This window comes from Liolophura sinensis, chromosome 6 (genome assembly GCF_032854445.1).
Source record: "Liolophura sinensis isolate JHLJ2023 chromosome 6, CUHK_Ljap_v2, whole genome shotgun sequence".
NCBI classification, from domain to species: Eukaryota; Metazoa; Mollusca; class Polyplacophora; order Chitonida; family Chitonidae; genus Liolophura; species Liolophura sinensis.
The window spans coordinates 29063789-29086170 of NC_088300.1; the positions used below are offsets into that span (position 1 = coordinate 29063789).

Sequence of the window (22382 nt, forward strand, 5' to 3'; positions counted from 1 at the left end):
GCACTGATCGCTGTGCAATCCTGTCTTGGCCCACGTGCCATAGAGGCTTGCTGAGATATTTGCTCGCAGAAAGACCGCTGTGTGAGATGTATGACTTGTCTGAGTAGGACATATTACAAGTAAATAGATATAGTGTATAAATGATAAAACAAATATTATAAACACTAATAGGGTTAATTTCTTTTCATTGCATTTTACCAGGTTACTACTACCCTATATTTCTTCAACCGTTTAACATGTTCACCTGATGTTTTAAGCCTATTTTGAGGAGATTTCTCTATCTAGACTAAAATCTTGATTTTCTCTGTGAAGCCTTGATGTTGGCAAACCCAATTAAACATAAATTTTCACCATTGCCAAAGTATTAAGGCCGATAAATTGCATTCAAAGTTTTCCTCAAATATACGAAAAGGTGGAACCCTATGCAGACAGCAAACCATTATGTGGAAGAAATTCAGTATGCTTGTTGTTACTCTTGTTGATTTTTAACACTGAGCTAAATGACCAAGCTCTGACAGTTGTTCAATGTTTGTCTTGTATGACGTAATTCGGCGGAGACTAATGAGTGTTGGCGGAAAATATGCATAAAGGCAGCCTCATTATCTAGTTATTTTAAATACCCTATTACTCCAGTAAATGTATTATTTTTTATGTTTTTTTTCATAATTTCAAATTAACAATACATACAAGGGTATCTATTTATGAATAAATAATAACTCTTGACACTAATCCACACTAAAGTATGACTCGTTCGGTTGATCACCTCTTTAAACAATATTTATTGTAGTTTGGCAAATTAAATAATGAACTAATTGTTCTCATTTTTAGGTCTTTTTCTTCTAGGACTCATTGGATGTTCATTGTTTCCTCACACGAGGAGCCACGAGAACGTCACACAGATGTCTCCACTTTACAGGTTGAGGGAAGGAGTGAGTGAGTGAGTGCTTGGGGTTTAACGTCGTACTCAACAATTTTTCAGTCATATGACGACGAAGGAATCATTAGGGTGCATGTACGTGTAATGTGCCCTCCTTGTTGCAGGACGGATTTCCACCGCTCTTTTATTTAGTGCTGCTTCACTGAGACGACTTACCGAAGGCAAGTAAGCGGCCCCACCCGAGCCATTATACCGATACGGGTCAACCAGTCGTTGCACTATCCCCTCCATGCTGAACGCCAAGCGAGGAAGTTACAACTTCCTGTTTTAAAGTCTTAGGTGTGACTCGATCAAGGATTGATCCTGGATCTACCGGTCCCGAAGCGGACGCTCTACCGACTGTGGGTTGAGGGAAGGAAATTACATGTGTTGTTACATGTACGTGTATTGCATGATGTCATTATTATGCTGTTTTGGAAACCTCAGCCTGTGTAAAAAACCTTTTTGACCTCTAATGCACTTTTTCCCGTGGAATTTATAATACAGTTGTTATCAAAACGACACAAAAATGGTTGTTTGTGTCACTAAAGATGCAAGCTTCGCAAATCTCAGATTATTTCTCTACACCCCACATTTCTCTAAGAATGTTTCAAAATGTGAGTGGTAGTGGTGGTTGAAAACGTTGAAGAATAAGCGTAAACTAGGTTCTGTTTGTTCAGACTTCCATAAGAGGTTTTAAGTCAGCTAGCATGTACATATACTTGTATTCATACATGTAGCTTACATGTACTGGTAGTGCTTTTGGTTTTTTTTTTTGTGCATTGTGAGCAATACCAGGTTTGGTCAGGAAATGGTGTATTTGACAGATTAATTTACATAATTGAAATAGTACCATTTGTCACACTTATCACAGCCAACCGATGGTGGGTTATTGGTACATGAAATGTGACACAGTGGACAAAGCCATTTCTTAGCTTCTGTTCTTGTAGGGTGGTGTATAAGATGTAATTTACGCTTTTGCAGAGTTATGCATGATTTCCGTTGATTTGAATATGTGCTTTGAAAGAAAAGTACCACTGTTCTATTCTAGTTCATGTGTGTTAGCAGGGCTTTCACCATGTGATATAGTCACCTTTGGTTTAAATTGAAAACTTTTGCATACATCTCAAAAATGTTTCTGAAGTTGTGAGAAAGTTGCAAATTGTAATAGAACACCATTGTCTTGAAAATACGAAGAGTACAGCATGTTATTTGAAAGTTTGTTTGTAGGCCTAGTTATATTCTACATCATGATTTTGTCAGTAATTTTATCAGAGGCAGATGCACTAGAGCTTTCGTAGTATCTGTATAGGTACTGTATGTCCAGCATGTCCAAGATCTGGTGTGCTATTGATCTCTGTGAGTCTGACTGCGTTCTTTGTGTAATGCTCTTGTCATTAAAAGTTATGCCAAACCATCCGTTGTCAGCCCATGTGTTATCAGTGATTACCCGTTTTGAAATATCTAAGTCAAGGCCACGTTCAGCACATTTTGTTTGTCAACTTTACGAATTGATGCCTGTCATGCAGAACTTTCTGCTTTTTGTTCATAGACATCTTACTGTTTAATTGTCAACTGAATATGGATTCATCAATGTCTCTAATCTTTTGTTCATAGGCATTATCTGTTAGAATTAAAGGATTACGTTATACACAATTTCTGTTATACAGTATTTCTGTTACACAGAATTTCTGCTGTGATAGTGGATTCCCATTGTGACTGAAACCAATTTTTTTTTCTAAGTACGAAAGGAACCCGAGTTTAGCGGCTTCTAAGACTATAGTGCTAGGAATGTGGTTGTTGACAAAATCTGTGTATTTTTGGCCAAGTGACTGTCGAATACATGGAGACCATGCTCGAATTATATCTTTGAAGTCGGTCTCCAGAGGTCTGATGAACAGTTTTAATGTAGATGTTTTATTTATGGGACACCTGAATGCCTGAAGAGCATGGAAATTGCATAAACTGGTGTTTTAATGTAAGGGATGCAACTGAAGCCTTTATTGATATATTGATATCTTTGATATGTTGTATGGTTGGTTTAATGGGGTCACTCAGACTGCATGGTCGATATTTTGAAAAAACCATGACCGTCATTAAATTGATGTAATCCTTGTCAGTGTTCACAGGATTTATTGTTACATGGAATATTTAAGAAAACGATAGCCAAAGTAGTAGCATGAACTTGGGATTTGTCAGAGTCACTCATACTGATTGCAATGGCCTTACCCCTATTATTTTGGCCACAAATAGTCAGAAAAAGACGGACAGGAAATCTTATTGCGGTTAAGTCGCTCTTGTTGTCGTAGCCCAGGAAAAAAATGGCCAAACTTACGGGCTAGTGTAAAATTTTCATTGTTTGAAACGCCACTACCATTTTGTTTTGGCTGATTTTGAGTCTGAATTTTGTTCCAGAATTTTCTCGGCATTTCGCCAGTCTGAACCGTATAATGGGTGTTCGTCCATTTTTTTTAATGCAGCCTTGTTCTACTGCATGTTTGTCAACAAGTTTTACGCGTCTGAACTTGTTCAGCTGTTGTATCTTTAATCTGAATTAAACTTATTCTGTTGAGAGACATCTTGATTTGGTTTCGCATTCTGTAAATTTCATCTCTGTCAGATAAGTTAGGTCTTTTGCGCTATTGTGTAGCATCTTCTTGGTGATATTTGCCATTAGTTAACTATTATTTAGTTAACTAAATAAATTTTCCAGGTATTGAGATCATTAGAAAATATCTCACATTACATTTTCCATTTACAACCTAAATGTGCAAGGTATATGCGTCCTGTTGCAGAATTATTTGTAGTTATTGGTCGTGGTTTGTATTTCTTAAAGTACCTGTAACAAGCAGTATACATAGGATTATCACCACTATTACTGTACTATTGCTGTCTTTGGCTAGCATTACAATTTGTACAGACATTTTCATTTACTAAATTATGGCCACAACCAGAACAGTGTAATAACTCTTATTCTCGTTAAGAGAGGTGAGAAGTAAGCCCCAATCAGCTCTACATTGTTGTGACTTTTCATAACGTTGGTAAGTTTCGATGGGGAAAAGGGACACATTAAAATCATATGTACCGGTTGGGTTTAATTTCAGTAGGAGGTGTAGAAGAAATTGCTCTCTTCGGAAGATAAAGATAACCGCTTTGTGGTCAAGGATAGGACGCTTCTGGGTGAGGGTTAATGAGATAGTTGCGATATCTATTGACAGGGGGAGATAACCGCGAAATTGGCAGCCTGTTTCAATATAGTCAAGTGATGATTAAGGCCCACTTTTTCGTGGTGGAGTGCAAGTTGCTCTTGAGCACAGAGCCCAATTTTTTCATCCAAAATGCACTAACCATGATTCTTCAAACTTCTTTCAACCACCTCTGTGACCAACAATTTGAAACATTCTGAGAGAACTACGGGATGGAGAGAAATTCCCTGCAGTCTTATGAAGCGAGCATCTTCTTTTGTGACACCCACAAATCATTTTATTTCATTTTCATAAAAATTGTATGCACAAATTCCACTGAAAAAGTGCTTTATTCTTTCATTTTCATAATAGTTGCATAAATTCAGCTGAAATAAATTGATTTAATTAGTGGATGAAGATTACCAAAAATGTTCAGGAGTTAACATTTTGTAAATATGAAACCAAAATGGTGACTGTTCTTTTTTGAATAACATCGAGTTAACTTTTTTCCTAAATCAAAAGTTTTCTACTGAAAAACGAGTACCCCGTCTTCAAACAATAAACCGAGTGTCTTTTTGGCACGTGCTAGAAAGGTATGATCACTGTCTGTTATATATTATACTTGAAATTATATGTGAAAACCTGTGAATAAGAAAACCAGAACTAGTCCAAGATGGGTGATGAAAAGTGGTTAGTTGGGGGGAAATCATTTCGTTTCCTGTCCTGCAGAAATATTTTACAGGCATACTCGACTGTATCGTTTATCAATAGACTAGCCATTCTGTTTTTATGAAAAAGAAAGTGTTTCTTTTGCAGATTATATATGTCCTAGATGACTTAATGCTCGTAACAACGAGCCCCGTGCTAATTTATTTAGGCCTATTTATTTGATTGTGGTCAGTATTATGGGTGGAGGAAACCAGGCAGAGCCAGGGGGAAACCCATGACCACCCGTAGGTTTCTGAAGGTCTTCCCATGTACTGCAGGAGAGGAAGTCAGCACGAGCTGGACTTAAACTCACAACGGCCGCATTAGTTTGATGCTCCTGGGTCATGGCGCCTCGCTGGAGCCCCCTACCCCCTCTCAAGACACACACCTCCCCCCCCCCCCCCCACCCCTCCCCAAACACATACAGCTACCCGAAATGGCGCGAACGTGACAGAAAACATAGAAAGGTACGCTCATTGGCTGACTGCAACAGTTGATATAAATGTTGATATAAACTAATATGGCGCGAAAAAGGTTCTAAAAATAGGCGAATCTCTTCTAAGCCTATAATAGCGAAGACCACAGTCATCTGGCAACTTCTCCTTCTCTGCAGTCTGCTAATTGAGGTTACATACTCGTCAAAACAGAAGATGCCTGGACGCGGCAAGGGTGGAAAGGCAAGGGGAAAAGCCCAATCGAAGTCGTCTCGTGCTGGACTTCAGTTTCCTGTTAGCCGTATTTATCGCTATTTGAGGAAGGGTAATTACTCCAACCGTGTCGGAAGAGGGGCTCCAGTGTACCTGGCTGCTGTGTTGGAGTATTTGACAGCAGATGTGTTGGAGTTGGCTGGAAATGCTGCCCGAGACAAGAAGAAAAAAAACCATCAACCCACGCCACCTGCTGCTGGCCGTCCGCAATGAGGAGGAGTTGAGCAGACTGCTGTCTGATGTAGCCATTGCCCGAGGTGGCGTTCTTCCCAACATCCAGGCTGTTCTCCTGACAAAAAGGTCCTGAACACGTCTACAACCACAGTGGTTGACCAATCTTAATTCCAACGGTCCTTTTCAGGGCCAACCGTATCTCCCGAAAGAGACAATCACGTTTTCAGGGACGAAAATTTTCAACTGAGCAGCTGATTTTAAGGGAAATCAGAATTTAAAAGAACATCGAGACAAAATTAATCTTGACTGTATACGACAATTTTGTAATCTTTGGTCTTGCAGGGTTAGCATACATGTTTGTACTGCATAGATGACTCCTTCACCCTTCAGTATCATCTTCACGGCCAATACACAAATAAACTCAAATATGCTACAAAGTGTACGAAAACTCCTTTTAATAATACACGTATAAGTCAGACATATAAATAAACGTTCAGAATTAAAGCTAGTCAATTAAACTGTTATCTGCATCGTTATACATACAGATGTAGCAAGTTGAGAGGCAGACATTCTAGTAATAAATACATACCCACAGTCACGATATCATAAACATGCAGCACAACCGTAATTTTTATCACATACATTTGATTTTTTGTTTCGATTTTCACGCTCGGACAAGGTTATACATAAACGTAAACTTTATCATTTCCTTCCACATTAAGATGACACTGACTGATAACATTTACAGTCTGTAACTTTTAAAATAAAAATATACATCAGAAATGAAAGAAAATATAAATGATTGAAAATGTGATTGTTGTAACAGCAGATATTAAGGAAAAATATGTCAGCATTTTACTGTTTGTACGTCGTTCACATGTTGGTTCACAAAAACGCAACAAGTTTTAGTTTTTAATACACAGCTGTGTACTTGATCTGTTCTGAAACAGGGTTTTGGCATGCATTCAAGTACAGCTAGATAACTCAGAAGACTCGTATAACTCATTGCACACGGACAAAAACTCTGTTGCAATTTGCGAATTTAATAATTTTGTTGCTTCTTGATATGATGACGTCTAATTTGGCTAAAATGGATTGGGCCTTTTAACTAAACATTGTGGTGGAATTGTTAGCTAAACGTCATACCACACACGTCTTTCATTTCAGTCAGCTGGGAGATAAATGGTCAATAAACATACATGTATATCCATTACATGATAAATGTCGAACTCTTGTTGAAAAATGATACGCTTGCATGCCAAACATTCTGTAAATCCCTCTTTTTAGTTACCTGGATAAAATTCAGGTCAACTTGGTGTTATGCTTGAAACCTATCTCCGGTGTGGTATCAAGTTAGTCTATGAGACTGGTGTGCATTGTGTTGGAAATGTTCTACACAAAATATAGTGTAACGTGAATGACTGGAAATATCAATGACTGAATTAACATTCAGTTAAGGTTAATGGTGAGACCTTTTCCCATTACTGTGACATTTTCTTTGAGTCAACTTGTAAATTTTATATTGAATACGTTCTAATTATAGTAGCAGCAGTTTGCATTATTAAGACAAAAAACAAGACAATTATGGAATGAACCTGAGGCTAAATTTCTGGGAATGATAAAAAACAATGATGTAAAATCCTAGTCAATGTAACACACAAATATACAATGCCAAGTGTACAATATGAACTTTGTTTCCAGTAGTCCAAAGATGAACTATAAACTGAAAAGTCCTGAAAGTCGGTTGACTACATGTTCATGTTATTACGACCTTCTGTCATGGTGCTTTCATTGAAAGAGCTTTAAACGTACTTTGTTGTGTTTTTTTTTAAACGCTGAAGTGCAGTTTTTCATAACTCCTTCTGACTACTGTCACAGCAAGTATGAGAAAAATTAAAACTAGCAGCATTTCAGGGTTCTATCTAGAAAAGAATTGAAAGTTCTAACCCCAAACTTAACTTTTTATTTTTAAACCTTACCATCATATTTTTGTTCAATGTACTTGCTAGTTTTAATACAGCGTGATTAGTTTGGGAGCCCAAATGTTTTCCGGGACCAATACACCTTTAGATATGGCCCTGCATTTTGTCTTCGTAAGATCTCAAAAACGCTTGCATAAATGTGTCTAATTCGTGCACTAAACCCAATAGACAAGACTATGTCTGGCCTCTTCTTTTCCTTTTTTCAGAAGTCAATACAAACTTTCAACCAGTCACGCATGTAGCGCAATGCATAATGCTATTGCAGACAATACAGCTAATAATACATCTAATAATACAGACATAATGTACACTTAACATCACCATGTAACTAGTACACTTCACTTATACATGTGTATCAATAGTTTCATTAACACACGAGAGATGCCAAGTTAACAAACACTGTTACAGCATTGTACTTACACAAAACCAGACAATTTTAACAATGTGTTAATGACAGTTTTACACTTTGGGAGAAAGATAACCAATACAGAAATGATACAGCTTGAAGCTTAAGACAACACCAAAGCACCGTGTATTTTCACATGAAATATGCAGCTTAAGAAGGCATCATTTCCAGGAATGAAATAACATACAACACCTTATTTTTAGTTCTAAAAAAATGCCAAGGGTCTGTTGTGGGTGAAAAGAGCAGGGACAAAAATTCAGCTTTCATAATTATGTCTATAATGGATCTACCTGTAAAGAGATATTTGTAGTGGCATGAATTCATGTTCCCAGCTGAATATAAACTGTGTTAGCAGACAGGCATGCCATGCTTCACAGCATAGATGCCATGCTAGTTGAATTCATTGAATTAGTCAGCATTACCCACCATGTCAGTCTATGAAAGACAAAGCCAGAATTACATCACTTTTAAATGCACATGCGTGTTAAAGTAAATGTACATATTCTCCATTACCACTGAATAAAATTCTAAAATAAGATTTATGCTATTTTAGAATAAAATTAACTTTGTTTATACTGACCTATGTTAATGATTGGTGTTTTATGCCATTCTCAAGAATATTTCACCTTTACCACGGCAGCCAGAATTATGGTAGGAGGAAAACAGGCAGAACCCACGATCATCCGCAGGTTACTTGCCGACCTTCCCAAATAGCCAGCATGAGCTGGACTTGAACCCCCAGTGACTGCAGGTCTGACAACAACCTGTAGATGGTTGTGGGTTTCCCCCAGGTTTTGCCCGGTTTCCTCCCACCATAATGCAATATTAGTGAAATATTCTTGAGTACTTGACTACGGCGTAAAACACCAATCAAATACATAAATAAATAAACACAGTGACCGCATTGATGAGCGGCTCCTGGATCATTGTGCTGGCATGCTAACCACCTTGGCCACGGAGGCTAATTTGCTTTATATGATATATTTTAATTCAAATAATACAACAGCAAAGGCTACAACCTTAAAACAGGGAAAATGTTATTGGTAAGAAAACACATAGACCTCAAGATACAGAGCAATCTCTAAAAGTTACTGAGATACTCACTAAAAAAAAATTTAATTCAACTCCCCCTACCAACCCCCCTTTTGCATATGCATGTAAAAGAATAAAACAAAGCGAAGGAAAAATGTAAATTGTAACAAAATTCCTAAAGGACCTTTTATGGACAACACTGGAGAAACACTAAAAAAAGGTATTAAGATGTACATTTACTATAATATTTTTATCAGTTTTATACAGACTGATAGTGTGATAATACTAATGCATGAAAAATATACACATGGAGTTGAGAAATACCTATTGTAAGACTTGTTGATTTCATTACATGATCTCAGCAAAATCTACAAAAACGGCAACATGATTCAAAGACTGAGATAATGCAGCGCGACGTCAGATTTGAATGAAATGCTGAAGCCATTAAATAGCAATGAGATATGTACATGACATTCCTTACACAGTATAAAGTCCTGGATAATGACTTAAATAATATGTGACATGATGTCTTAATTCCATCGACGTAAACGTGTGTACAATGGCTAAAGGCCCTCCAAGCTCTTAGGTCTTGTGTACCTTGATGTCTTGTGGTTTAATGATGCATCATGGCCCTCACTGCAACAACAACAACTGGGACATATCAAAAATTTATAACTTAGGTCCAACATATGGTTGGGAAAAAAGAGAAGAAAATAAACCACTTATGAGCTGCCATTAATGACAATATTACAGATATGTATAGATATACATGTTTGTCAATGATAGTCTGATGGTATACCTTTTTCCTTGGCGAAACCAGTTATTTGTTTGACTGTTGCTTAACATCACCCTTACAAACATTTCACTTATGGCCTGTGATGATTAGTTTTGTGGTTCGCAGAGGAAACCACTGACCTCAATGAAGAACTTCCTCCTGGATGTGATGTACAGGTGCACACCATATTGGTGGAAGACTAGCCATGGTCTTCAATGAACACTAGACTGCTCAAAAGGCCACACAAACATTGCTCCATGCTTGTAACAAACAATCAAAGTCAGAGAATCTACAAATTTCCTATCCAAGGCTGGATCTGAACCCGCATCTTATGTGTTCAAGCAATTTAAAGGAAGTTACTTGAAAAGGCAGTTGTTCATCAATGGTCCATGAAACATGCCATCAAAAAGAAAACATACTCAAATTTTCCATAGTATAAAGAGAATTTGAGGTCCTTTGTCCAATTTAATGTGACATAAATAGGAAACTGCAAAACAGTGTTGGGCGATATTCTTAAATCCATTTCAAACAAAACTCACTGAAAGCATTTGTCACAGTAGAGATCTAGGTCGCAGCCATGGCAACGAAGGGTGGCATCTTCATTACAAATGCAGCACCAAGGCAGTTCATCAGTTTCTTGCTGTATTAAACACAAAAGCAATGTTACACAGGATAACCAAGCAATCAATATCACTACATGTACATAAAGAAGCTACTTAACATTCCTCCTCAGATAAAAAGCCATTGATCATAATACCATGCACTTAGAGCCTTGGAACTTTATATCAGATTATATTTGAATATCCATTTGAAATATTGCCATTGTGGCCGTATATAAAGCCATAATCATTCATTCCATATACATACTATCTCCATAGACAGTAATTTTACTGAGCTTTCTACATGTGTAATATATGTTAATGACTTATTCTGTCTTGACATACTTTTCCTTTGCATCTTTACTGCACATATGAGACAAAGCAAATTGTCTTATACTAAATAATGTTTCTATTAAAGAAATTGACTAATTACTAATATTTCTTATACTAATGTATGTCCTAAAATTTGTCTGTTGATACTGAACAATACATGTATGGAAAATAGAAGCATTCCAAGTTCAACTATAACATCACTATATTTAAGTAGGTTTATTGCAATTCACCTCCAGTATTGGATATCAAAGTTACATGCCCAATGAGCGGTAACATAATGAACCTTGGGCTAAAGCCCTCGCTTTATTCACTTACCAGGTGAATAATGTGATTGAGCACTTCTTGAACGCTCAGGTAATAGCGCTTACATAGAAATGGTCACTTATGAAATTAAAAATAGTTTTTTAAGTACATGTAGCATAAGTATTTAGGCTTTATTTTTACTCTGCTCACCTCCTCTGGAACTTCCTGACGAGTTGGAACATTGGACTTTTTAGGGGACTGTTTGATTTTCTTCTTGTCAATGAGTTCGGCTGGTGAATACCCATCTGCTGAGGCAGCCTCATCAAGCTTACTCTCCTCCAACAACTACAAAAAGGTAATATTTAAAATGCACCACACTTTCTGCCTCAAAATCAGACCTATATGTAGTTACTATTGTTTCTAGATAGGCTTGCTGGAACTCTGTATCACCTGGATTCTGACAGAGAGACACTCATTACACATTACATAGAAGTAATGAGATTGATTATCAGTAAACAATCAGCTACAGTTAACAATGACTATATACTGATTAGTTATTCTTACATTAACTGAATGATTAGACACAGTTACACTGAAAATGACACAATGTTGAGAAAAAAATTTCCCATGACAATGACCTAATGATCAGATATAGTTACCCTGACAATGACATAATGTTGAGATGTAATTACCCTGGCTATCAGTTTTTTTGTTGCTTGGTCCTCATCTTCTTCCTCACTATCCTCGGCCTCATCAGCGGCTATGTTAAACTTGAGGGTTTTCTCCACCACTGCTTTGTCTGGCTTCTTCTCCTCCCCTTCTTCCTCAGAGTCACCTGATGCACAATTTCCGAATGGTCACTTTACTAGTCATACTTTACAGTCAGTATATTTGTCACACCCGATAGTCAGCTTATGTGTCACATCCTGCAGTCGGCTCATGTTTCAGATCATAGATCCAAAGACCTGGAGTCAGCTTATTTGTCACATTCTATGATCACTAAATCTGTCACACCTTAGAGTTTATTAGCTACACCCTGCATGTATTTGGCTTTCCCAAGGGAGATAAGTGCACCACTGAAACTAACATCTCTTAGGTACATCTATGCACAGACCTGAACAAATTTATTAAAAGTGGAAAAACATGTATAAAAAAACAGAATTAACTTTGTTTTATGGGCAAAATAATCTGAGTGCCGATTCTCTTTATAGGCAGCATATAATCATCAGTTTACCTTGGGAGGACTTCTTCCTTCGCTTTATTTCACTTAGCTTCTCCATGATTTCCTTATCTTTCTGTAGCCCTGCTATAGCCCTCTGGGCATCTATCTCCAGCTCCTTAGCTGTCTGTGCTATTAACTGATTCATCTCCTCTAAATCCACATTATCATTGTCCTTGTACGGCTTCTTCCTACTTTGTCCATCGCCGTCTATGTTGATGTTTTTGGAATAAGACAGGGACTTTTGCGATCCACCTTTGTCTAGATTATTTACAATATTTAAATTTCCCTCTCCACCTGATAACAAAACAAGAATAGAAACTAAAGTTATGATCTTCATAATTCCTGAACATTATAGTAAATGTATTAAGACTAACAATATGCTCTTCTAACAAATGCCGGTGAGTGAGTGATAATACATACTTCTTTCACTAAATCTTAGCAACAAAAGTCCAGTGAAATTCTTGATCTCTCCACCATCGAAAAGCATCAATCAACAAATCCCTGGCCGTAAGTAGGTCTGCCAGCAAACCTACAGATGGTGGTGGGTTTCCCAATGCCCTGCCCTGTTTTCTTCACCATGATAATGATAATGCTGTATAACATTGTACAAGTGAAATATTTTCAAGTACAGCATAAAATAAATAAGTCAGTGAAGAAATCAATCATGATCGTCTGTATGTCTTCAGTATTCATGGTTTTCAAGCTGACGATAAACCTGCAAAGATACCTATCACAGATGTACATCACAATATTATTGTCTTTCAAGGTTTTTCAGCTTTCAAAGCCAAACCTAAATACAGATCTATCCTCACATGTCCTTTAATTTCCATGTATTAACTGCATGTATTAACTTAAACACACGCTATACAAGTGAATTAATTCTTCCTTCTCTTCCAGCTTCCTTAAATCTTCCAGCTGCTTGCAAACTCATATGTAGATTTTTCTGTCCTCAAATTTAATACTGTTCCACCACGTTATGCACGTGAACACAGATACATGAATTTTCAGCTTCCATGTTTATCAACTACTCTCAAATCTGGATACACACATCTCACATTCCTACTTTTCCAGCACTTCCAGCAAAAAAACATGACCTTACATGTAGATGAATTATCAACTTCTATCTTCTCCACCTTCAATACTCTGAAACACCTTTACAGGAAACTGAACACAAATCCTGTAATGTTCATATCTGAATTTTTCCAGCTGCTCTCAAATTTGAATACGGATCAATCCTCACAGTTCCTACTTTACCAGCAGTTTACAAACCTTACAATAAATCATGCAATCTTTCGCACCTTTCATCGTTTTCCTACTGCTCTCGGACTGCTCTTGACTGCTAGCTCCAGCCTCTGCCCCCTCTGAGCCCTTCAGCTGGGCCAGCCTGTATTCCACCTCAACAGCAGGGTCAGGCAGCCGTGAATCCAGAGCTATCTCATCCCCAATCTCCTCCAGAAGGTCATTCATCTGCTCCTGCTGTGTGCGACGGTCAGGTGGGTGATACATCTAAACATCATGCCCATACAACATCAGTATATTTATTTATTTGTTCATTTATTTCTTTACTTACTTATTCCAATGAACATCACACACAGGAATATTTATCCTCAAATATGACAGTGGTCAGGTTAATGGACGCAGGAAACTTGGTAAACCACCACCCTTTACCATGTAACTGACAAGCCTCCTGATTTACATGTATAGGCACTGCCCAACCAGGGAGAGCTGTACTTGAGCCTGTAACCTTATTGTTCAAGATGACCAGTTGCAATAATATTGCATGAGGCCCCCTCAGTCACCATTTACACACTGCATTTCATCCTGGAAATTTTAACACATGATTCACCATTCACATAAAAGAACACGTAGACAAAACCTCAACTTCTTAAAACAAAATATTCACAAAGAAAATCCAACATCGGTATAACTTTTTAATCTCATTCATGAAGAAAACGAATACCAGTTTAATAATCACCTATGAATCACTGTTCAACATATATGCATGTGTTTCACTATGACACAACAGTGCATGGCTTCCACAACCGAATTGTTACAACTTGATTACCATGACTTGTAATATATATATGGGATTGTAAATGTCACCTAGGCCATTTTATGCACAAAGGTTTTAAATGCAAATATAGTTTTGGTTATAAGTATTTGTCCTCTAATACTATTCATACTATTAGTACATAAGAAATCAACTAATTTTTTAAAACTATACACGAAAAGTGATACTCTATACTGTTATAGACTCATAGTTGTACAAGACGTCACCACGTAAATGTGAAAGTTTTCAAGAGCTTTTGACCCTCTTGCTGGGAAGAGGGTAGAAAGCTTGTGGAATTTTCATTTATGTGATGATAACCCTGGTCATTCGTTAATTAAGAGAAACTCACCTGTTTTTTACTGGTGTGATCAGTACTTGGCTCAATTCCTTTTAACCTTGCCAATCTCGAATTGAGTTCATCGTCAGATGGTAATGGGCCTGGATGTACAAACACACATCTTGTTCAAAATATCACACTTTCACAGGAATAAATTTATACTCTTTCTTAAATTTAGCACAGGGTTGGGGATAAAGAATCCATGGGTTACTAAGCAGAATGCATTATTTTCACTGAACAGGAATGGTAATTAGTTAACTGCATAAATCTGTTTAATTCTTAAACTCATATGAAGTTTACATATGGCATTTGTGCCAGGCCAGTAAAAAACACATGGTATTTTACATGGTAAACACATGACGGTCTAATGCAATTTCAAACCTTTGGGCTTTCTCTCTGCTTGAAGCTTTTCTAGCCGCTCTGCAATTTCGGCATCTTTTTTGGATAAATTCTTGTCCCTTTGTCTGGAAGCTGGTTTTGCTATTGGCTGTTGAGTTGTGACTTTAGCAGATGGGTTTTGTAGAGCAGCCATTCTCCTAATAGGAAACATGTATAAAACAAGGATTTAAATTTAAACTACTGAATATCCTCAAACATACCAGTTAACAGCTATATACTATTAAAAAACACAATATACATACTTTGCATTTAAACCTGTATTTTAGCTCTTGCCCTAGCTTTCTCTACTCTCACTGAAAAATTTAAGCCAAAAAACCTTTTACTTAGTAATGTACAACACAGAATACATTTATATACAATTAAATGTTAAGAAATAAAAAAGACAGCTCGTCATTCAAATACACAAAAGATAGCTGGTGGTGTGTTATCATTACAGATATTGTTTTCCTGATGTTCCCAAAAGCATGACTCTCTCAGGAGAGTAAAAGACTGAACTTTCATGATTAAGTTAAACTACGCATATATAATATGAATATCTGTTCACACATGGCTATTATAAATGCTCTCATCCGTTTACAGGTGTTTTCTTTAGAGCTGAAGGTCAATAATTATTGACAAATATGGCAATGGAATTAGCCTGTCAATTGCTAGCAGGTAATCATTCTTACTTTCTATAAGCCTCTGGTGGAGACACTGGTCTAGGGTTTGTAGGCTGGACTTTCCTATTAAAAAATAAAGTACAGGTAAGAAACCTTTTGTGAGGAAATTGCACACAAAGATTCCTACTTCTGAATAATTATGTCATACTGGTTCTTATGTCCATAACTGTACTGTCCATACTATTTTACCCCATTTTCTCTACCATGCAACAGCGTAATGTAATGAAGTTCATTAATCTGTACTAATGTAATCAATGCTTCAACTGTCTATAAATACAATGTTTTGGCTTTCCAGAACCTATCTCTTATAATAAATAACCAGCAACTAACAAATTTTAGTCATACACAGTAAGTATATATGCTGATAATTAAATTAAATTATTTGACAGCAAAGTCTCATAAATTGACCACAATTAAATCTACAAATAATTTATAGGCCTATACATACCCAGTAAGGACATCAAAGCACTTGTTGCAAACACTGTGTTTTTCATTCTTTAACTTCGGGATTTCAGCCTTCTTTGTTAAGCATTTACCACAGAATGAAAACCCACAGTTTTTGCATCCATACTGCAAACAGAAAAGCGGAGACACACCACTTGTCAGTATGCACTAGAAATGGGATTCAAACACATGGCCTAATAGATAAACAGATATAAACACATACTAGCACTGTGGGCCTGTATATGATGTGGGGTAATTTTAAGATTACCCCTGCAGTGTGTACGTTTTGCTACAGATAAACGTCTTGCCTCTTGATGTCTTTGTTCAAGGGCGAGGAAAGGTGATTTTTAACTTAAAACGTTGCCTAGAATTACAGTGGTCACACTGACATTGCCAAGACATGTGTTATCCACGGTTAGGTCATTTTGACTTCAGAAAACGTGATCGCAAGGGGAATGAAGAAGCAGCAACAAAAAAAGAACGACACTTTTAGAGCATAATTTTTCGATAAAAATTGATTAAAATTCAAACTGTCATCGTGGCAATACCTCTTTTTTAAACCTCCCGAACCCTGATCCACACTGGTAACACTGTCCCGACATAATTCGTGGCCAAAGCAAAACAAAACGACAAATGTGGACCGTCGTACACCTGTCAAATTTGTTGTTGATGAGTTACCGGAAGTGAACTGCATGCGGTCACGTGGTCGTAGGGATCATTTCGAGGTTGTAATTTTAAAGGGACAGTTTTTTTTGTTTTGCCTTTAATACCCTGAGATAAAGCTGTCAGTTTTAAACATTGATTTTAGCTTTTGAAATTTTAAAGCTGGTTCATGTAGAGGTTAATTTCAAATTGCCCTTTTCACATCTGCACGAAGGATAATAAGTCCTCCCTGAGAGAGTCCTGGGGGGAAGATGGCGCTGCTGCGGCAAGCATGTTGTCATTTGTGGAGAAACAACCGTGTTTGTAATTCAAAATCTGTACGTTTACAGTTCTGTGAAAAAAAAAAAATTCACATGTGATAGAATATTTAATTTCATACGACTGCGTAGTTTATTTGAATTGTTCAGCTACAGAGGTACTCTAAAGTATAGATTTTGATAGTGTGTAACTTCTCAGAGGTGTTGAACCCGTAGGCTAGTTAGTTACAACGATGATCAGGCAAGAACGCCCTCTACCTTAACACCCTCTACCTAAACGTTAGGGGTCCAACGTGTGTGCAATTGACGTCTACAACAACAACACTGGTCATTCAGCGAGCGACATATACGCGTCCCAGTAAGCCTAGGTAGTCTGGGAAGTACATGACAAATATCAATAGGCCTAACTGTTAATCTTTGTCACGATATCCACAACAGATCGCCGCGCTCATTTCTCTATACAACAACAATCATATTTACATGGAATCAGTTTACAAAGTCCAGAAATATTTTTAAAATGTGTATTTTATACAACAGTAACATTTAACAACTTTTATAGGCCATATATATATATATATATATATATATATATATATACAATATGATCGCAGACATACATGGAAGTCCTTTGCTGCTAGCTTGAACATTTGTTAAATATAGACGGCGTTTAGGTAGAGGGCATTCCGACTGTGATTCGTTACACTACAATTGTCATGGTTATTATTACATGTAGTAGGCCCACACAATGCAATAAGTAGTCTACCATTCATACAGTCTCTGTCTTGATGGCTTAGATAGCTAATCTAGTAGGCTTCCTTAGCAGAAATGACTGGCAGGGTGGCTGCGCAGTGGTAGCTAGGTTAGGTTGGAGAGGGAGGGGGGCATGTAAATATTCAGCATGTATTAAAGTGTAAATGAACTTGAAAGTGTTTTGTTTGTGTGTATGTGATGGGAGGTTGGGGAAGGGGGCGGCAGACAAACAAATGATGTAGTTCGGATTTTTTTGTTTCGTTATTTTTGTTTTTATAAATTTTTTAAACACATACTTTGACACATGCTTGGAATTTTTGACGGATTTGTTCAGATGACTGTAACTTAAATAACACCCATGTTAAATTATGTGGCATTTGGTAACTGTAAAGAAGCTGAAGGAAATAGAGCAGCTTTAAAATGAAAAGAGAAAAACGAAGTATAAAGTAAAACCACTGAAAACTATTCAAAACTATATTTACTTTTGTCTTTAATCTTTTTTTTTTAATATTTCTACATATCTAAATAAATGCAGTCACATGTTGCATTCGTGTAGTTGGTTTCATTGTTTAGTGCAGTGTGTTTTATGGTTCCTGGAATGTAAGGGCCTGATTCACAGCCCAAGAAATACATTGTGTAGTGTGATGTTTTAATCACTAAATACACTTAAATATTTGAATCTTATGCAGGCCATTAAACACCACACCAGCACTGTGTGATAAAGGATGGTGTCAGTATAGCTCTTTGTAGCCAGAAATTGGGTGAATGTTTTCTTGGATGCAGTTTTTATTGGCCTTCCTTTTTATGATTACCCTAATTGTTCAACCTCTCCAACCACTCCTGCGACTAATATTTTGAAACGTTCGGAGTGAACTGTGGGGTGTAGAGAAATAATTGCACTGTTTTATGAAGGTTGCATCTTTAGTGACAGAATCAAGTCATTTCAACATCATTTTCGTATTAAATGTATGGATAAATTGCTGTATAGGTGGGAAAAGTTGAAGATTTACAGTACCTTAGTTTTGAGCTGGTTTTATTTTTTGTATATGAAAATTTCAAATATCCACATCAGATTTTTTCTCTGACTTTACATCCAGGCTCTTCTCACCTCTGCTGATTTGTGTCAACCAGCTTCTACTTACACAGATTATGAAGTTTCCAAGGAGGAGTTTAAGTTTGTTGAACGGCTGTTGCCAAACTATGTTATACCAGATCCACCTAAACATGAGGAGTACCCAACCCCATCAGGCTGGGTACCACCTGCAGGTAAACTTTTATAAGTTATCAGGAAGTCAGGAGGTCAAACCCAGGCTGGATCACACCAAAGTCTTCACGTCACATGACACTGACATTCTGTGACAGAAGCCAAGAAAATGTAATGGTTGGTCTGGTTAGATATAACACTCAAGATTGCCAATGTCAAGAAGCATTTATTTGCAATTCATATTGAAATAGGACAGAACACTTAGGGCTTTTCACCAATAATAGGCGAATGCCTAAGTAGGATGTTGTCTTCAAAGCTGCAGGGGGCCTCAGTGGTTGAGTGGTTAGCATGTCAGCGCGGCGCAATAACTCAGGAGCCTCTCAGCAATGCAGTTTGTGTGAGTTCAAATCCAGCTCATGCTGCTTATTCTCTGATCATAAATGGGAAGGTTCGTCAGCAACCTTCTAATGGGCTCTATCTGGTTTCCTCCCACCATAATGCTGGCTGTAGTCGTATAAGTGAAATATTCGCTGATTGGCTGATAGAGATAGGCCTCTGAACAGTAATACAAGCTGACCTTAGCAAGCTATTGCAAAATGACAACTTGCACAGTAGCTTTTGTATGGTTTGATTTTGATTAAATATTGGGTTGCTTTTTTGCATTGTTTTCTTGTGTGTTTTAGATGATGACGTATATTATTTTTCTTGCAGAAAACATTCCCGATCTCCCATATAGTGTGAGACGAACCCGTCACCATAATCTACCTGTTTATTTTGAACTAAGAGGTAACAGGAAGTTGACCAAAGTCAGAGGAATCTATGGGGATATTTGGGTAAGAACATCATATGTTTTGTAACCATCGTATCAGAATCTGATATTATGATACAAAAATGGGTCAAGTAATTAAAAAGAAAACAAACTTAAAGCTTATTGGTATGTCTTTTACATAATGAGATATTATGTTTATCATGCTTAGAAAGATTTTCCAAGTAATCCTGGCCTTGGACAGGAAATATCTAGATTTCCCCACAATCCCTGATTTACATTATGTTGTTGATAACCTTGGTGTGCTGATTTCTACATGTACATGTACATCACAAGTGAGAAAGTTCCTCAGTAAAGTGCCAAAAGGTTGGTGGTTTACCCCCATCCTTTTTGGTTTCCTCCATCCATATAACTGACTGCCATGGTAGAAGTGCAAACATTCTTGAGCATAACGTTAAACTCCAATTTAATGAATCTTCCTATGATGTCCCTCCTAGATTTACCTTGAAAATCATGTCTTGACAATCATATTTGTTTGTTTTGTTTTTTTCACCCTAGGCATTTGAAGCTGATCTGAGAGCCTATCTTGAGGAGAAAGCTGGCAAAAAACTATACACACAAGTCCATGAAGTGGCTAGGTTGGTTCGAGTCAAAGGCAGTTTTGTAGAGAACACATCTGACTTTTTGGTCCAGCAAGGCTTTTGATTCGAAACTAAACCGTTCTGCGATACGGTGTGTGGATGCATGGACTTTTGGATGGATATGTCCCCTTGAGTTATTCATCGTGTACATGTAGATGTGACGTTGAAACATCTGGTATAGATATACACTGACAGCCCATCTGAGGTGTCTAGCTCATCTAGTTCACTTAGTGGTCATTTGAGAAAGAGCGCTTGATGATATCAGCTGCACGTGTATTCATTGTGGATTGTACACCCATAAAGCTGAACCTTGGAATGTCTTTTCTGGGCACCGTGGTCATGTCCAGTATGCTTAGTAGAGACCATTAAATGAACACAGGGACAAAATTTTTAGATGGTGTGCAGTGAAAGAATTCTTAGTGTGTTTTGTGAGTAAAGATTGCTTATGCCTTTTGTACTACTGGAGTCCATGTTTTACTATTTATTTTCTTATGACAAAGCTATATTCATGAAAATTTGTAAGAGTTCTCTCAGTCTGTGCTGAAGTCCTATAAGATGGATGTAAAAATATGAATAAATCATATTGTTTGACTGGACATCCAAACAATACAGGTTGTTGACACCAGGTTGTTTACCATGGGATCTAATGGATTTCTAACATCTGCACACCATACCACCATGATAACGGTGAAACAAGGTTGAGCTTATCATAGAATCAAATAGATAAATCATATGGTGAAAAATCGTGGAAAAAGACCTTAACTTAGTAAGTTCTGCTCTTGAAGTCTTTTATGGCGTCATGTGATGTATATATGTAGTTAAGTTCCTCCTTCTCCACTGTTCTTGGTTGCAAGACCCTGCTGTTCCAGCTCATTAAACGCCTGATATGGTTTCACATGATGTTCGGTGCAGACTTGCCTTCCAGCAAATAAACTGCACTAATTGCAATCGATCAGTGGGCGAAATCTCAGTCACATTTTGAAAAATTTGTCAGTGACTTGCTACAGGTTGGTGTTTTTTTCTCGGACTCATGGGTGGTTTCCTCCATTCATAAAGTTGACGGCTGTCGTAAAAGTTACAAACTTCTTGAGTACCGTAACGCAAAAAGGTAATACACTGGCCTTGATATTTCAACCTCAAGTCTTAAGGATTTTGTTGAAACATTTCCTTACGAATGGGAGGCCGTAGAGGAAGCCAGCATGAAGTGGAATTTTAGTTTGATCCATTTTTCAAACGCAACATCTTGAAAACTGTTGTAAACATATGTAATTTTCAACTTGGAATTGGCTGATTGACATAAGTAATAAGCTATGACCGTCGTTCCTTATAACGTCACCCACCTTTACACGGAATCGATGTGCATGTCATCATATATTTCAGATATTTACATTTACATATATAAACTATACACCACTTGTGCAGTTTAGGTATAATAGGCCTGTAAATACATGGTACAGTATTTTTACACACACACCCATATACCCAATGCCATGTCGATTATATAAGGTTGCATATTTCATTGCACTATTATCAATCAAACGGATAAATGAATTGCTTTCTGCTTGGCAGTTTGGCTTGATGTCTTGTTTGAGATCTTTCTTCGAGCATTCCGCCACGGTATAGGCCTATATAGCTTTGTGGCAGAAATATTGTTGGCGTAAGCATCATATGGTTCATTCGATTATTTGTGTGATTAAGTTTAATGCTATACTCAGAAGTGTTTCACTATAATAATATACGAATGCTGTCATTTTTGTGGGAGGAGGGTACCAGAGTGCCCACAATCATATACGGCCCTGCGAATGCTTTACAACCAGATAAGTTCCCGAAGAGTTGAGGAAATCCTGGTGCTTACCTCCCCTAGCAGGGGTTAAACCTAAGATACACAGGAATGCATGCCCAAACTGGGCGCAAGTCAGTAAAGTGAGTG

At 37.4% G+C, this 22382-nt stretch overlaps 2 protein-coding genes across 2 annotated transcripts; one reads left to right on the forward strand and one right to left on the reverse strand.

The window, feature by feature from the left end:
- Positions 1–6134: 6134 nt before the first annotated feature.
- On the reverse strand, positions 6135–16836 carry LOC135466801 (abscission/NoCut checkpoint regulator-like). The gene is made up of 11 exons (XM_064744500.1): positions 16720–16836; positions 16176–16297; positions 15737–15790; positions 15051–15205; positions 14682–14770; positions 13581–13788; positions 12295–12576; positions 11753–11895; positions 11271–11405; positions 10425–10525; positions 6135–9746 (listed from the first exon to the last, which is right to left on the reverse strand). Exons 1-11 carry the CDS (start codon positions 16771–16773, stop codon positions 9674–9676), a joined length of 1416 nt encoding a protein of 471 aa, XP_064600570.1. The 5' UTR covers positions 16774–16836; the 3' UTR covers positions 6135–9673.
- A 175-nt stretch (positions 16837–17011) lies between these two features.
- LOC135468952 (large ribosomal subunit protein mL49-like) lies at positions 17012–21095 on the forward strand. The gene is made up of 4 exons (XM_064747443.1): positions 17012–17151; positions 18939–19107; positions 19757–19878; positions 20370–21095. Exons 1-4 carry the CDS (start codon positions 17086–17088, stop codon positions 20514–20516), a joined length of 504 nt encoding a protein of 167 aa, XP_064603513.1. The 5' UTR covers positions 17012–17085; the 3' UTR covers positions 20517–21095.
- Positions 21096–22382: the final 1287 nt, after the last annotated feature.

Excerpts from the sequence above, each read along its gene's own strand:
- LOC135466801 (XM_064744500.1), bottom strand. The coding sequence starts at position 16,773 with ATGTCGGGACAGTGTTACCAGTGTGGATCAGGGTTCGGGAGGTTTAAA. Across the intron at positions 14,771-15,050 it reads AGCAGAGAGAAAGCCCAAAG|GCCCATTACCATCTGACGAT; the intron begins GTTTGAAATTGC and ends TTGTACATCCAG. Across the intron at positions 11,406-11,752 it reads CAAAAAAACTGATAGCCAGG|TTGTTGGAGGAGAGTAAGCT; the intron begins GTAATTACATCT and ends ACCTTTTTGTAG.
- LOC135468952 (XM_064747443.1), top strand. The coding sequence starts at position 17,086 with ATGGCGCTGCTGCGGCAAGCATGTTGTCATTTGTGGAGAAACAACCGT. Across the intron at positions 17,152-18,938 it reads GTGTTTGTAATTCAAAATCT|GCTCTTCTCACCTCTGCTGA; the intron begins GTACGTTTACAG and ends CTTTACATCCAG. Across the intron at positions 19,879-20,369 it reads GAATCTATGGGGATATTTGG|GCATTTGAAGCTGATCTGAG; the intron begins GTAAGAACATCA and ends TTTTCACCCTAG.